This window comes from Accipiter gentilis, chromosome 25 (assembly GCF_929443795.1).
Source record: "Accipiter gentilis chromosome 25, bAccGen1.1, whole genome shotgun sequence".
Lineage (NCBI taxonomy): Eukaryota > Metazoa > Chordata > Aves > Accipitriformes > Accipitridae > Astur > Astur gentilis.
In genome coordinates this window covers 15,548,813-15,564,795 of record NC_064904.1, presented here as the reverse complement: position 1 = coordinate 15,564,795, position 15,983 = coordinate 15,548,813, and the positions used below count along the sequence as shown (strand labels likewise).

The 15,983-nt window shown below is 44.6% G+C and overlaps 1 protein-coding gene across 1 annotated transcript; it reads right to left on the bottom strand.

The window, feature by feature from the left end:
- Positions 1 to 1,328: 1,328 nt before the first annotated feature.
- GPHB5 (glycoprotein hormone subunit beta 5) lies at positions 1,329 to 5,190 on the bottom strand. Its single transcript, XM_049828871.1, has 3 exons — positions 5,185 to 5,190; positions 3,436 to 3,640; positions 1,329 to 1,539 (listed from the first exon to the last, which is right to left on the bottom strand). The coding sequence occupies exons 2-3, from the start codon at positions 3,637 to 3,639 to the stop codon at positions 1,351 to 1,353; spliced, it is 393 nt and encodes a 130-aa protein (XP_049684828.1). The 5' UTR covers position 3,640; positions 5,185 to 5,190; the 3' UTR covers positions 1,329 to 1,350.
- Between the last annotated feature and the right edge of the window lie 10,793 nt (positions 5,191 to 15,983).

Below are 15,983 nucleotides of genomic sequence, written 5' to 3'. Positions count from 1 at the left end.
CTCCTGTGAGCCTCTCCCACTTGGCAAATCTTCCTATTTTCACATAATTTCCCATTTTGTTCAGGGGAGAAATGAGGGATGAACGTGGATCTGTCCTCCTGCAGGTGGGAGTCAGAGGACAAAGGCACTTCTGTGGCCGTGGTCACCGGGGAGGTGTTGCAGCAGCTCCCAGATGTCCCCTAGTTTGTACATAATGAGTCTGAGGAGGTGTGAACCATCCTTTGGCATGTCTGCTCTCTTTCCTGTCCTAGGTTTGTCTCACCCACGTTGGCCACGTTACTGGCCACCCCACAGCTTTCCTGCGAGCACAGCTGGCTGCTCCCCAGCTCTGTGCGCATCCTCGGAGGAGCAGCTCTCCGCAGAGCCGAGCAGTGCAGGCAAGTGTGGGAACACCCTTTGTGGCCTCCTCTTTCCCACCACCGCAGCCAGGGGCTCGCTGAAACCAAACCACGATCCTCGTGTTTTGGCCTCGTCCTTCTAACTCTGGAAACTGCCAGGAGAGACTCCTTGGGCTCTGCAGAGTCTCACCATTTTTACGTGAAGTCAGTTCCCCTCCTATCCCTGGACAAAAGCAGATGGGAAGATACGCACTTTTGGTTTTATAGATTTAATGCGTTTCTCTCTTTTTTTCAAGGAACTGTCTCTTGTGAGGCAAGACTTTTTTTTTCCAACAGAATAGCTCCAGTTAAGCAAATCACTGAACTACGTGCTTAAATGTAAAAGTCCACTGATATTAAGCAAAACACTTAATCATGAGCTTACATACTTTGCTGAGTCAGGTCTGAGTATGCATTCACCCTAATTTCAAGGTAGCAATTTGGATACCCATTTCCATTTCATTGGCCTTAGGCTTTTTCTTTGACTGTTATTCCTGATAGACCTCAGGGTAAGAACTATGGCGGGGGTGAGGTGGCAGAAACGTTGGCAATTGCATTTACATTACTGGGAAGGAACTAAAACCCGACATGAACAAAGAGGCTGTTACAGAGGCAGTAATGACTCTGTGGCCTGTTTCCACCCCTCAGTGACTGTTTAGCCCATGTGCACTTTGTGCATGAAGAAAGGTCACACAGTGTGCAAAGCCTGTAAGGAAGGGAAACTGCATCATTTTTTTTACCACAGGATTTACTATTGTAAGGCTGTGTACTACTTTTCTACAGCACTAATGCTTTGAACAGTATGAGGAGAGGGGATTAAGCCTCATCTGCCCAGAAAAGTCAATGATTAGGAGCAATACAGGATGAGATCAAATTCTGGACTGACTTACACCCTCTGTGATGCTGGAGGTACCAGGGGTGTGAAGCCAGGGAAGAATTTGGCCCCTCCTCGCCTGACCTGGGAAAGGAGAGCTCAGGCAGTCTCACATTCGGTCGTGGCAGTGGAGCAGATGTCGCAGTCGCAGCGGATGGCCATCGGGTAGGTGTAGAAGGGATCCACGTCGGGGGCACACTTGGGCAGCTTCACCGTCATCATCTTGGTCTCGTTGTAGGTGCAAACACGGTGGTAAGACTCGATGTAAGGCGGTTCCAGCACCGGTTTCTGGGGTGGGGGGAGAAATGCTGGCCTCAGGCAAGAAGCAAGACAAACATCTGGAGTCCCAGTTTCCACAAGGGCATTTAGTGTAAATAGGGGAGTCACTGGATCAGGTGGAAGGGGCCATGGAAATAATTTTTAGGTTACATCCTTCAACACCTGCCTCTTGGAGACCTGCCATGGAGGGGAGCGGCTATATGTGCGTGTTTCTGTTTGTTTAAAGCATAAAGCTCCAATTAAAGCTGCTTGACGGAAGACAAAAGCCCATCCAAAAAGCTGGTTTTCAGCAGAATACTAGTGTTTCGACCAAACGCATGTTTGCCAAAAGCAGCTGCTTTCTTCCAAAAGGATTGATTTTCCATCAAAGAAAATGGATTCTGCTGGAAACCCTTCCATGTGCACGAGCTGCCTAGGAGCAGAGGTGCATCCAGGTGCCAAACGGCTGGGGTTTTTCTCAGCCAGACCGGTCTTCCCAGTTAGGCTGCACATTCCACAAAGCCCAAAGAATATACACCATGGGAGATGCACTCGACACAGCGGCCAGCATAGAATTCTGCAGTTCCTCATGGGAAAAATGGCTTGGCCAGAGACCTCAGCCATCAGGAGACAATGGGAGCCTGAAGGCCCCGAAACCCACACTCCCACGTGGTATCGCAGTGGCATTGCTTTCTCTGAAAAGGGAGCTTTTCCTCAACAGGGACACCCATTTTCCAAAGACTCCAAGAAGGGGCAGTGCAAACAGGAATGGGAGCCCACTGTCATCCTCTCCCTTCCACAGATAGGAAACAGCATTAGGTAACACAGCCAGGAGACATTTTAATTCTTTCTTTCTTTCCCTCTGTGCTGTGTAAAGCCTGCTCTGGGAACCGAGAATGACGGCATGGAAAAGAACAGATGCAATGTTTGAGCAAGAAGATATCCAGACTCCCTCCCTCTTACTAACCCCCCCCCATCCAAGTATATCACGGTGCTTTCTAGAAGCTGTTGAGCCTACAAACAGATGCATTCCGCTTAACTACATCCCAGTGGTATTGCAGTACAGTGAGAGATTCTGCAATGTGAGTGCTGCCAGAGGAGCTCGGGGGTGGAGGGAACTGGGAGACAAGTGGTCCCTCGAAGGAACATCATCCCAACGGGTAAATCTGGTCACCAGCGGCCATTCCCCTCGTCCCACCAAGCAGCGAAAGAGGGCAGTCAGAGCTGGCACACAGCCCCTGGCTCCTCCTCTGGTCACTTACACAGAGCCCTTGTTTTCATGTGGACAAAATCCCCCTGGAGTCGCTCGAGGCTTCCCTGAATAAATCAAACTGGGACTGGCCCCTTGAGACTTCCAGTGGCAGAAAGGCGAAGAGAGCCAGAAACTTGTTCTCTGAAGTGTGTGTAGATGTACTTATGCTCTTTCTTTCTCCCCCTGTACACCCCCAAAACATAACTACTTCATATTTATACAGGGCTGTGACTTAAAACAGGACCAAATTAGAAACAGAAATCATCTTTGGGATTTGCTTTTTGGAACAAAATAGATTACCCATCAATTGGGAGCTCCATCTTAATCTCAAAGGAATTTTCTCCAGGAAAGTAATAAAGGCCTCCTCTCCTTAAGTGTTCAAGCTGTAAGAGGCTTTCAAATTGCATAATGAGTATTACATAAGTGCTTCATTAATATCAGCACATGATGTGCATCCCCCTTTGAGGCAGCGGGTGGAGGGAGGGAACAACCGACAGCAAACGCTGCTGACAGCGGTAGCGAGGGGGTCGTGGAGCTGGTCGCAGCCCTTGCCTGTTTAGTAGCTAGCTGCAAGCTATTTAATATTTGGTGGGTTTCCTTCGAGGGCTTGTCTTGAGGCCGGGGGGGGAAGCAGCACGCCGGGATGTGGGTGCCAGCCCCAGGCGCAGCCTCACCTCCCAGGTCTCGCAGCGTCCCCAGCACGCGTCCGTCGTCACCCGCAGCCCCCTGCAACCGGGTTTCTTGGCCAGGAAGGTGAACTCTCGCACGGCACAGCCGACGAAGGTCCGCAGGTCGATGGCGGAGGTCTTGAGCGTGCCGCCGCAGCTGGCCAGCAGTAGGAGAAGCAGAGAGCCCAGGATCGCGCTGTGGAGCTTCATGCTGAGGCAGAAGGGAGAGAAGCGGAGGGTTAGGAGAGCCAGCACGGTCCAGGAGGCAAGAAGTGGCAGCGCACAGGCTCAGCTCGAGCCGGGACAGCCCTTCCTCCCCTCAGACACACTGTTCCTCATCCTCACTCAGCCCAAGAGAAGACGGGGAGATGCGCGAATGAGGGGTCACCTGCTCCCAGAATTGGAAAGTCTCAGTAAAAAGAAAGCAGCAGCGTGCAGATGTTCCCTGCAGAGCAGTGCGGTTTGCCTGGCATAGATAAAGCCACCAGCCAGTGCCTCAGACCCACTGAAATCTCCTTATTGCAAGTTTATTTTGCAGCACGTGCCTTCCTACCATCCCGTGTGGGTTGCCCTAAGCTTGCACCAGCCCAATAGCCACGTAGGCCTTGGGTTGTTCTCTCAGTGCACACACACGTTGTCGGCTGAAGTCCCTGACAGTCCTGGCCCCGGCAGGGTCAGTCTGGAAGGGCTCTGTCTCTCTGTCAGACACATCTATGGGAGTTGGCAGGTTCCCTGCTTTGCTGCACGGTGGGGAAAGCAGCACAGCTGCAGCTCCACATATTCACCAAGGTTAGGTCTGCATATAACCCCAGCATTTTGACCCGGGCACTTAATTCTGGATTTATCCCACTTCCCTTTCAGCCCAAGTTAGGAGCCAAGCATCCCTGAACTTGTGCTATTATCTCAGCGCCTCCCAAAAGTGTTATTGGGGTTGCCATTACCAATACCCCGAGCACTGGACTGGCTGCAGATGGAGAGGCTGGTTGTCCCTCCGGCACACACTGCGCTACCAGCCAGCTCAGACCCAACCACGGCTGCTAAGCTGGTGAACAAAGCTGGTTAGACAAGGGGGGACGTGGCCAAGGTGAGCAGAGGAGGCTTGAACACCTCACACTTTCTGAGCAGCCCAGCATCAGCCAAGTCCCTCTGATACTTGCTGCCTTTCTGTCTCAGCGAAGAGCCTCTATGGAAAAACTTTCTCTGTCAAAAAAAGAAGAGAGTTGGAAAGTAGCTCTAAACCACAAGATCCATTTTATACTTCATATAGTTGCATTGCATTTTAAAATGTCCACCTAGAAACCCCAGACTTTACACTTAATTTTGAGAAAGTTGGCTCCTACATGGGGCACAGAGATTTGGGTGCCTTGGCCTGTGTCCTCAGCTGGATAGACTTAAGTGAAATGAGCTTGGCTTGCCTTTTGCCTGCCTGGTGCTTGAGTCTCTAGGCTCCTGTTAAACCAAATGTTTTCAATTTGCTACATCAGAGTTTTAGATCAGCACATGAAGTTGACTTCATATATGTCACCATGCATACACTATAGTCTTACATGTGATTAAATGAGTGTATGCTTATATATAAGCTTCAACAGGGTAAAAAAATGCTAAAATTCCTTATTTTTTAAAGCAGATATTTGAGAGCAAAAGAGACAAACTTTAGAACAAATCGAACATTTATTCTTTGCCAGTTTAGCAAAACCTGCTGCTTTATTCACGAGCCAGAACCATGACATGGAGCAAACACAGAAGCACACTCACCTAACTTGTTGGAGTCAGATCTCCTTTTTCAGTTTTAAATTGCAGATGGTGTTTCAGGATGTCAGAGTGAGCAGCAGGAGACCTGCACAGCAATCTTTGTCAGCTTTGTGCTCAGTAGATCTCCCTAGCAGCTGCTACTGGGTTGCTTAATTGCTCAAATTTAAAGAAAGGGTCTTGTCAATCAAGGCAAGACAGAGGCAGATCCTTACTTGAACTACCCAAGGCATCAAAGTCATTGACTGTAAAGCAAGCCTCTCCTTTCCAAGAGCGATTAGCTTAAAGGGTATTGTTTCTTAACATCAGCCCTGAAACAAAAGGAATATCTTGGTGAGTGAAATAGTGAGCATGCACTGGGGCAAAATGGATCTTCTTTTCCATAGTGGAATTGCAACACCTTTGTTGAGGAGATTGGAGGCTGGCTCTGAAATCATCATTACTCCCCTAATTAACAAGCCCAGGATAAACACCCTGAAGGGACACTTCTCAAGCATTTCTGCGAACAAACCCCTGAATTTTTGTCAACTGCATAAGACCATTTTTACTCAATTGCTCTGTACAAGTAAGGGCAAGCGATGGGGGGAGGAGGTGCAAAGTAAATCTTCTCTTGACGAGCCAGGCAGCTATCACACAGGTAAGAACCACTGAGCAAAGGAAATTTGGAAATCACATCCATTGCCTTCAGCACACAAACACAAATTTCAGCTAGTCATAGAACAGAGAGAAGCCGAGGAACCTTGGTACTATGAAAAACTTGCTGGACAGTGAGTTCATGAAAGATGAGCTGGTGAGAAAAGTGCAGCCAGAAGCTGACGCAGCAAGCTCAGGAAAGTCAGGTCCCTTCCCTGCCACCAGCTCGAGGCTGGACAGTGAATTCCCAGCGCTGACTGCTCCAATACCCAGGAACATCTGGAACAGGCAAGGGTCAGTGATTATGGACCCCTTGGTGTGATGCTGTTAAAGGTGGCCACAGCAATACAACTGGACCCTGGGAACAGAAAACACAGAGGAAACCTTGATTTAAATAAACTCCATCCTGCAATGTTTCAAAGAAAAACAAAAAAAAACCAAATCAAAACAGCATCTGTTGATGTCCAGAAAATGCATCTCAACAGATATGAAACAGTGATTACTGTGAGTTTGTTAATTTACCTTACAAGTAGCAAATGTATACTTCTGGTGGGTTGTATTCAGGCCTTCTGTAGTATGAGCTATGGAAACCAGGAAACTGACATTGAGGAAATGTGATATTGAAGCATTCAAGACCAAAAGAGGTATATTACATAGGTGGTCTCCCTTTTTCAGGGTGAATAACCCATGGCTGGGGGTCCTTGTTTCTCTTCCTAGGTCAATAGCCTACATTTGGTGCAGGAGCAGGACTCGTATTCATGCTAACGGCTCCTGGGAACCCCCAGAGCACTTGCTGTACTTTCCATGTCAGCTTGGAGCAGCCACTGCTTGGCTGTTTTTCCTGCTACTATGTGGCCCTGCTATTTCCCTGATCAGTAAATTACACTGGTCACATGTACACAAGCTGGCACGTAAAAGGCTTCGCCTTTTCTGTCTAAATTAGGAAACGGTGACTGGAAGAAGCGAAAGAGGGCAGCGATCCTTTTGTCCTTAGACAAACAAGACTTGCACTGACACCTCGGGACATTTTGCATAACCAAGAGCCACTGTGCCCTCCTTAGAGATGACACGTGGCAGCAGAGCTTTACCTAAGCTTACGGGAAGTGCCGGTGTCTGCACCAACACGGCTGAATCAGACCATCATCCGAACTTTTCTGCTCCTTTCACCTTTTCCGTCCCCAAAGTTACTCCTCTTAATCGTGTACTTCTAATGCAGCAGCACAGGAGGTCCCTATCAGGCTTTATCAACCATACAAAGACTCAGCCCTAAAGCCTGCAGTGAGAGGGCTAAACTTTGCACTTCAAGACAGGGAGGCACCCAAGTGTGGGGCATTCTCGAGCCATGAGTCTCCAGGTGCGGCAGAGTCCCTCCTTCCAACTCAGCCTCCAGGCCTTCGCAAACACCTCCTGAAACACAAAGCAGCAGGCATTAAGTGCCATTGCCATATTGCCATCATGACATGGGAAACAACTGCTTCAGAAAATTAATTCACTTAACAGAAAACCAAACCAAACCAAAAAACTCAAAACAAACAAACAAAAAAAGAGACTTTTGCAAAAGGAAGGGAAAAACAAAGAAGAAAGGAACAGAATTTTTACAAAAAAATTTGAAAACTGTCCTGAAGTTGGGAAGGAGGGGATGTTTAAGATCATTCCCAGTATTCTCGCTCACTATTATTCATAGTCTTGCTAGGGGTAAAGCAGACTCCAGCTTCAAGTGAAGACCTATCAGGTGGGACGTTGGAGAAGGAATAGTGAATGGAGATATTGGAATTGTCTCCATAGACATGATCACCAGACACGTCCTGAACACCTTTTTCTCCCATTGAAAGCAATAGGGAAAAGCAGCAGATTCAAAGCCAGATCAGGTCACAGGAAGGTCAAAAGGAACAGACAAAGTCTTGCCCCTGATCTAAAAATACCAGCAACTTTCCACCAAAAAAAAACCAACTAAAAATTTTTTGCTGTAATTTTTGCTGATCAAAAATAAAGCTAGAAAAGAAAACTTTAAAGGCTTTTTTAAAAGGTACAGTTTAAATGTTCCTGACTTGCAGAAAAAGCAGGTAAAAGTGAAAATATTGGTCCTAAGTTTCCTTTATTTGATTCTGGAAATGTGCCAGCAAAAATCAGCCCAAGATTAGAGGCAGATACAGGAAATACATACCAGATGGCAGACCAACCAGCTTTGACAGATACCTCTTCTTCTATGGATTAGAAAAACAGGTGCTGGACTTTCAGTTTGTGTAATTCAGTTTGAATTCACTGACTTCAGCTAACCAAGATTCTGTTCTCTTGTCTCCATTTGTACTGAATAACCTCATAAAGTAAAACAAAAGATAAATTGCAGACCCTCACTTATCTTGTCTTTTGAAAATCCTGCCTGTTCATGTGGCAAACACTGATTTCTGAAGGATTTGCATCATGTCTCATGAAAAGCATGAGTGTTGGCTTTTTCCCAGCCAGAGTTTTGTTGGCTTATTGGGGTTTTGGGGTGTGGGAGGTGTATTTAAGCTAATTAATAAATATACCGCCTACATGTACACTTGGCTTCAGTGTACATCAGAAATTTAAAAGCTGCATATTTTTTCTTTCCCTGGATCTTTTACATTTATTTGAAATAAAAGGTGACATATAGATAAAACTTCTAAAGATGAATAAGTCCACCATTTACCTGCCTGTTCCATTTTTGAGACACGCAGATGGAGACAGAAACAGATTGACCAGGGGAGTACATCTCATGAGGATTGTGCATCCACTCATCCATGCAGGCTTGTGTGGCTTTTCCTCTGAATTCTAGACGGGCAGAACACAGACATCAAGCGTGACGTTCAAGGTGTCAGGGTTATAAGTACTGGTAACTTACGGTCTCGTCTGCTCCTCAGCCAAACTCAGGTGAATCTCATAGGTCCCTAGCGCTGCCACAGGACCCTGCTGCAGCCCTCCAGCATGTGTAACATCAGTGGTTATAAAGTACTTGTGGGCTTAATCCAACCAATTCCCAGCACATCCTGAGGGGGCTTTGGACTTCTCAGCAAACGCTGAGAGCCCATATTGGACTCCCAGTGACTCCAGTTGCTCTTGGCAGGACAGCACCATTCCCAGTTGCATTCCTGGGAGGTTCTGCCAGCAGGGAAGATGCTTTGCTCCCGAACTGGCCCCTTACTGACCTGTCGTTGGCAGAGCTCCCAATATACAGCCCATGCACGCCAAGAGGCTTTCCGAAAAACAGCCTCATGTTCAAAAGACCTTTGGGCTCTCAGTTTGAGACATGGGGGACTCCATAGCTGCAAGAGAGCTTGGACATGCATAGGCTCTTCACTGCCTTCTGGATGTGGCTTCATGCTGTCTTTCCCTATCTCCTCTCCTGTGCACAGAAAACAGAGCAATACCAGGTGTTGTTCACTTCAACACCACATAAAACTCCCAAATTAAAATTATCCAAAAAGTTGAATTAACATGAGCACCCAAATTCTCAGTCATGCAGAGAATTTTTATTTCCATTTCTGTCCTGCAGTGATGAGCCTCAACTTCCAACATGCCCTTATGTATTTTTCCTAGTATTAACCATCTACAAGGACTATTTATATTTCAATGTCTCAAGATATTCCAGGTACTATGAGCTATCTGTCTGTATCCTGATTAATTCACAACTCAGAAAGAAAGAGAAACAAATGGGGGGGTGAAGGTGAGAGCTCATACATAAGTGAAGCAATACCGACAATGATTATGTCAGCATTTCAAGTAGGTTAAAAAAAATTATAAGCACTATTTTAACAAAAAAAAAATCCACCAGGTTTTCCAATGACAAATTACTGGGTTTCATATTAGGTGCCAAACTTCTGGTTTCAGATTGAAAACATCAATTTATATTTTTTTTTCAACCTAACATTACTGGCTGTGCTCCAGATTTCTAGGTCTTTCTAGCAGAAGTAAAACTTCTCACAAAATTTTGTGATGGGATGAATAAAATGTTAAAAACTTTTTCATGTCAGCTCAGCTCACCCACTTCTAGCAGACAACAACATTGTTGAGTTTGGAGGAGGAACTGAAAAACAGCATTTGTGGAGGTATTACAAACACTCTTCTTGAGATGTCCTGCAAGTAAAGCAATGGATGGGGGTGTGGAGGGGACAGGACCTCGGGCAGCTGAGGTAACATTACTGTGCAAACAGAGGTTGGAGGAGGAAGACTGTAGGAGTGGGCAAGGAGGTACAGTAAGGAAAGGGGAGTTAATGGACTAGAAGTTTGAACCGGATCAGTCATGGGAAAGGAGCTGAGATGGGCCATCTAATGAGACAGATCAAGAGAAGCAACAATGTTGAGTAGTTGCACACAGTGAGTACTGCAGAGAACCACGTCGGCAGCTGGCAGGCCAAGAAGAAACTGGTAGCCATTCAGGCAAGCCAAGCCGGTGGCTGGATCTCTCTTGCACTGCACGCAAGAGAGATCACACAGAGAAAGAGGCAGTAAAATCTGTAGTCAAAGTGGATGAAATCAGCAAGAGTTAAAGGTGGCTCTCACCAACGTCGGGAAGGGTGGCTGTACGATCAAAAGTGACAGAGAAGGAGAAATGGATGAGGAAACAAGGTGGTATGGGTTTGCTGGCCAGGTTCACAGGAGCAGGCATCCAAGAGAGGTTGGGATTCAGGTTAGAACAGAGTGAGTTGTAAATCCAGGTTTGGAGATGAAGCTATGTATGTTAGATGTAATCTGATGAACTCACTGAAAAAATTAGCACCGGAATCACTTTTCCCTATACAAGCTATCATTAGACTTCGTTTCAATAGGTTGTTTTCTCTTTGCTGGTAGTTCTGAAAGAAAGATAACTTTTGTGTCCTGAAAACAGCATTACAAACAAGTACATTAAGATTCTTTAATCTGTCCCCACAGCTGCTGCGTATTTGTCTTGGAGTGGGACTGTCTGTCACTTGCTAAATTTCTAAAGAACGTGAAGAATTGGTTTGCAAAGGGACAGACAGAAGTAGGTTTAACCTTGAGAGGGCACGGCTGATCTGTAAATTAAAATCACAGGAAGCAAGTAAAGCTCGTGGAAACACTCTGACAGAAATTCTGCCAAATATAAGTACAGAAAGCACAATGCAGCAATCAGGAAATGTATTCTCAGATGGTAATTAGTTAAACGTTGACTCTCCCTACTTACAATGGGACACCAGTCCTGGCTGAAGGTCTCAGGCAGGCAAAGCCACTCCTCCTGCTTTAAAAGACTTTCTGCTCATTTCGTTTCTGGAGCTTAACACCACACAAACTGGCAGCAGCTGAATGAGCATTGGGGCAAGAAGGATGAAGTCAGAAAGGAGGATTTGTCGAGCCTGCTGTGGAAATAAATCACGCCACACTTAGAACTTAGGGGAACGACCCATCTTACAGAAGAGATAATTACTTCTTGCTGTTTGTGGGGGTACCTGTGCTGCGAACGGCAGAACAGCCCAATGAATAGACATGCAAAATCTAGCCCCGGAGATGTAAATCGCTGTGAAATAGCACTGCATTGACTCCAGCACAGACACTGCCTTACTAGCATTATTGTTGCAAAGGAACTGTCAAACACTATTCCTCTCCTCCTTTTCCATCCAGTCCTGGAAAATGAAGTCCAAGGATGAGGCTTAACAGTAAGAAAAAAATACTAATCCACAGTTTGCTTGAGGCACATCAAACCCGGTAAGATAAAACTATTCTGCTGAAGAAGGCCTGTAGCTATGATAGATTCAATCCAGGAGAGAGGTACTGAAGGCCCTACAGCCACTAGAAGTGCTGGAGCTTCTAAAAATTGGTAGTGAGAATCTCTAACATACAGGTATTGCACTCAAACCAAGGTAATTTCAATAAAGATAAATCCATAGCAGAATTGAAGGTTCAGTTCAGACTCTTGATCATAACCTGATTTTATACAATATGCGCAGTCTGTATTATAGTTTGTATACATTTACTAAAATTCCTGGTTTACGTGTTTATTATATATGTGGTACCTCAGAAAAATTAATTTCTCAACCTGTAAATTCTGAGCAAAATGTTTTGGGTTAAAAACTCAGAAAGAAAAATGTAAAGGAAAATAGGAAGTTAAGAATGCCCATGGTTAAGAAAATGACAGCTTTCAGTAAAATACAACCTGACCCAATGGTGCAAGGATAACCACAATTTAAAATAAAAGAAGTGATACAGCAGACCAGTTTGCCTGATACCTCTCCCAGTCTAAGTAGTGCAAATACTGATTCAGGAGTCATACTCCACGTTGTCAGTAAGTTGCACGTTGCAAAGCTTAAGAACAGCTTAAGACACATGTCCCAAAAACTGACTGCCAGCAAGAATTTACCTGGAACAGGGACATTCTTGGGGAGTTCCCCAAAGACTTAGAAGTAGTATATACAGTGATGTTAGGAAAAAAGAAAACCACATATCCGGAGTGGATGAGGAGAAGAGTAAAGATACAACCCCAAGCCCAGGCTGTGGCACAACTTAGTCATGGTCCTTAGGAAAGTAAGGAGACTCCTTTCTCAAGGCTACCATATCTTTGCTTTGGAAAGGTGTCTTTATCAAGCACAGCTCCTAGCAATAAAGAACAAAACACCACAAATTAGGGGAAAAGTGGATTGCTTTCCTTGGTTTGCCAATGCCAAATACATTATATGATCAGAGCTTGGAGAAAAAAATATTTGGGGGGAAAAAGTGTCTATTTAAGACAAAAAAAAAGGGGAGGGGGGCAAAACCAGGGTCTGAAAATAACAGCCACCACCTAAACTTACAATTGGCCATGGCTGACTACCATGCCCTGAAATAATATAAAAATGAGTCTAATTAACGCAAAACTCATCCTCAATACAGAGATGTGCAAACTTTCCAAGAGAATGCAGGCTTTCACTTGGCATGAAGTCCTTAAGTAACTCCATGGCTCCTGCCAAGTTTTGAGCCCTTCTGACATCTACAAGGCAAGGCAATACTTGGTTGAGCGTGAAAATAAATGGCACCTTCTATGTGACAGCTTCCAAAATTAGCATTCCTCTCTGTTTAACACTTCACCCTGTCTCAGGAGAAACTCAACCAAGAAAACTGCAAACCAAGAAACCTGAGCAACACCTGCAGAACTAGTGCCAAGGGAAGCTACCCAAACGGGCAAAGCAACCTTTGATATAAACAACCATTAATATGTTGTTACAATGCAGGAGGGGGAAACATTAACTGATCTTAAACCATTTTTAACAAAAATGGGTTTCTCTATGATCACTGAGACATGACATCTGTGCTCCTGTGGACATATGTATCAAAACCAACACATGGGTTCCCTGATGTCTGGTAGGGGTTGCAACAGTACTGAAGCTCTTGCTCGGGAGGGCAGTAACATGGACATGTATCCACAACACTCATAATACCTGAAAAATACTAAGCACTACCATTCTGTCATATTTGCTATAAACAGCGAAGGAGGTTGACGGAAATAAAAAGAATTAAAGTGAATAGACTGTTAGACTGATATGCAATATACTTTTTTTTTAGACAACCTGAACAGAAATGCTGTAAGAGACAGAACATTAGACAATTACTCCGAGATGAAAGCACTGTGTTTCACTTCATATTTTTAAGGATCTGGAACACAAGCTTTAAAAGCTGCAGCACTTTACTCTTGCCCTTTATTTTTGCCTTTATCAAAACTGTACTAAATAACTGACTGTGGATTTTGCACACTATCAGTAATGTGCATTCATAGCCTCTTTTGAAAGTGTGTATACATTCACACCGTCCTCAACCATGGCCACATTTTCTTGCCTGTGAGATTGATTGTTTATAGTGATGATGCTGATCATATTCAGCCCAGTGAAATTCAAGAATTCAAATCTAATGGAGTTGGCTAAACATTGATGTGGGTGAGAACTGGGCTTTCTAATTGCACACCAGGTAATGACCTGGAGATCTGCTCTGAGTTCACTGCAATGTGAAAAAGATTCTCCTGTAAATATAGATGCTATGTAAACTATATGTGACTGACAATAACCAATTTAACTCAAATCACTTTTGCATTCCATAGCTTTCCTCTAATGGTCTTTTGAAAGAACATTTTAGGCTTTTATGACAGACTAGTGGGCAATGACATAGCTCCATTAATCCTCTCCTCTGGGCTCAGAATTTGAAGATGAAGCTTCTTAATCAAAACTACAGAAGTTCAAAGATACATTATCTTAATTCATTAATTTCCCTATTGTTCATGTCCAGTGCACTAGAAAAACGACACCTCGTTTCGACATGCATCACCACCAGTGCTAATGCTCCGTTTCCAACATTGCCTTGGTGATGAGCGAAGTTTACAAATTAGACAAAGCTGGAAATGAAGTCCCCTGAAACAAAGCTACCGTCTCTTCCTGTGAATCCTGTTGGAATAAACTCCTAGAACTATTGAACCAGCCAGGAAATGAATGTGATGAGAGTCCCAAACCCCAGAGAGGCACTTGGCCAAACTAAACCTCGGCACAGCATAGACCCAGAGAGTAACAGGCAAGAAGTTTCAGCAGCAGACAGAACCAAATCTTCCAGCCTGAACTCTTTTTACCCTCTGGGGAAATGTGGAGCTCAGTCAACACTTTAAGTCCTCAGTCTATTTCCAGTTTAAGTTCATCACCCTGGTCCCACTGCTTTTAACAAGCTCCTTATGGGTGCAGGGCCATCCCATGTCATGGGACCAGCTGGGCTTTCAGAGACATAAGGTCAGACAGAAAAATAGGTTCCAGCGGGTCTCTGAGAAACAAAAACAAACTCTACAACCCTACAGATACAGCTTAGGTGACCATAGGGTTGCCAATTTGCTGTTGTCTATCTTGGGTCACCAACTTGCCATCAACTTTAGAATTACCAGGGGAGAAAGACGAGAAGAGTGGGAGACGACGAACCTCTTCCTTTCACCTGTGAGCAGCACTGCCAAGGACACATCAGTCTGTAACTGTCTCCCTGCAGTCATGCCCGTGTCCTTTCTGCAGGGGTCTCCGTTTTGACTCTGCTATAAGACAGCTGGAGAGAGCCAAGCATGTTCTTTGTGAAAGAAGAACGTGGAGGCCATGCTGAGAGCACATATAGATCCCCCTTTTTTACAATTATCATAAACCAATCCTGAATATCATCTCTTAGTCACAACCCATCTCAAAACCACTCCTATAAACCAAGCAAACAGCAGGCACACTATTGCACAGCAAATCATTTGTGTTGTCACACACGCCGTGACCTGTGAAATGCCAACTCCAGCACAGGTTGAACAAATGCCCTGACTGTGGAAGTATGTTGAGACCTACAGGGCTTTCTGAAACACAGCTCTGCCCCAGAGGGGAACAGCTCTCTGCCACTGGGAAGACATCACTCATTATAATTTATAACTTATTTACAAATTCTGATATCACAGTAGTAACAATTTCATACTCGAGCTGAAAGTTCACGTCAGAGCCTGTAGTCTTCTGCATATAGATTAATCAATACAGATTAACTGAAAGAGTACCATAAATTCAATTTCATGGTGCTATTGCTACACACCTCTGCTTTTCCTCAAGCATGCTTTATGTTCAGCAGTCTTTGTAAGCTAGGTCTACTTTAATTAGATTAGACAGATAAATCCTGATAAAAACAAAATGCTTTTGTCATTTAAAGAAACTTTCGAACCAGACATTAATTTATAAAGATCCACCAGTCTAACAAGACAAGTTTCATACTTCACAGGGCTTCATACTGTATTTGATTCTCACAATGCCTGCTATATCCTCTTATGCTCAAAGGTCAAATATGTAAATCATGGCCCAGTATAATAATTTCTTGCTTTGCCGGCAGCTGGCATGTGGCAAACAGATGGTGAAATCCAGCTGTTTAAATCCTTGACCAGCCATTTAAGTTGAAACCCAGCAGTGAAACAACTAAAAGGTATGTTTTCAGAGTAGCGTGCCAAACTGTACCCCAGGGATACACTCAACTTGAAATACTAAAAGACTCAGAACCCCTTCAATATGTAAAGAATACAACATACAGATGTTGCTTTATAAGGAACATGCATTACAAATCACTCACAGATTAAGCTGGAAAGATAATAAAATGTTGGGTTTGACCCTAATCATAAGGCTAGAAAATTAAAGCTAAGGTTTGCCTCTTTAATTAGCATCAACGATGACTGTATGAAGGGATCAGATGTC

What these genes read in the sequence shown, in the direction of transcription:
- GPHB5 (XM_049828871.1), bottom strand. Translation starts at nt 3,639, where the DNA reads ATGAAGCTCCACAGCGCGATCCTGGGCTCTCTGCTTCTCCTACTGCTG. An exon ending in GACGCTGCGAGACCTGGGAG is followed by an intron (nt 1,540 to 3,435) that starts GTGAGGCTGCGC and finishes CCCCCACCCCAG; the next exon opens with AAACCGGTGCTGGAACCGCC.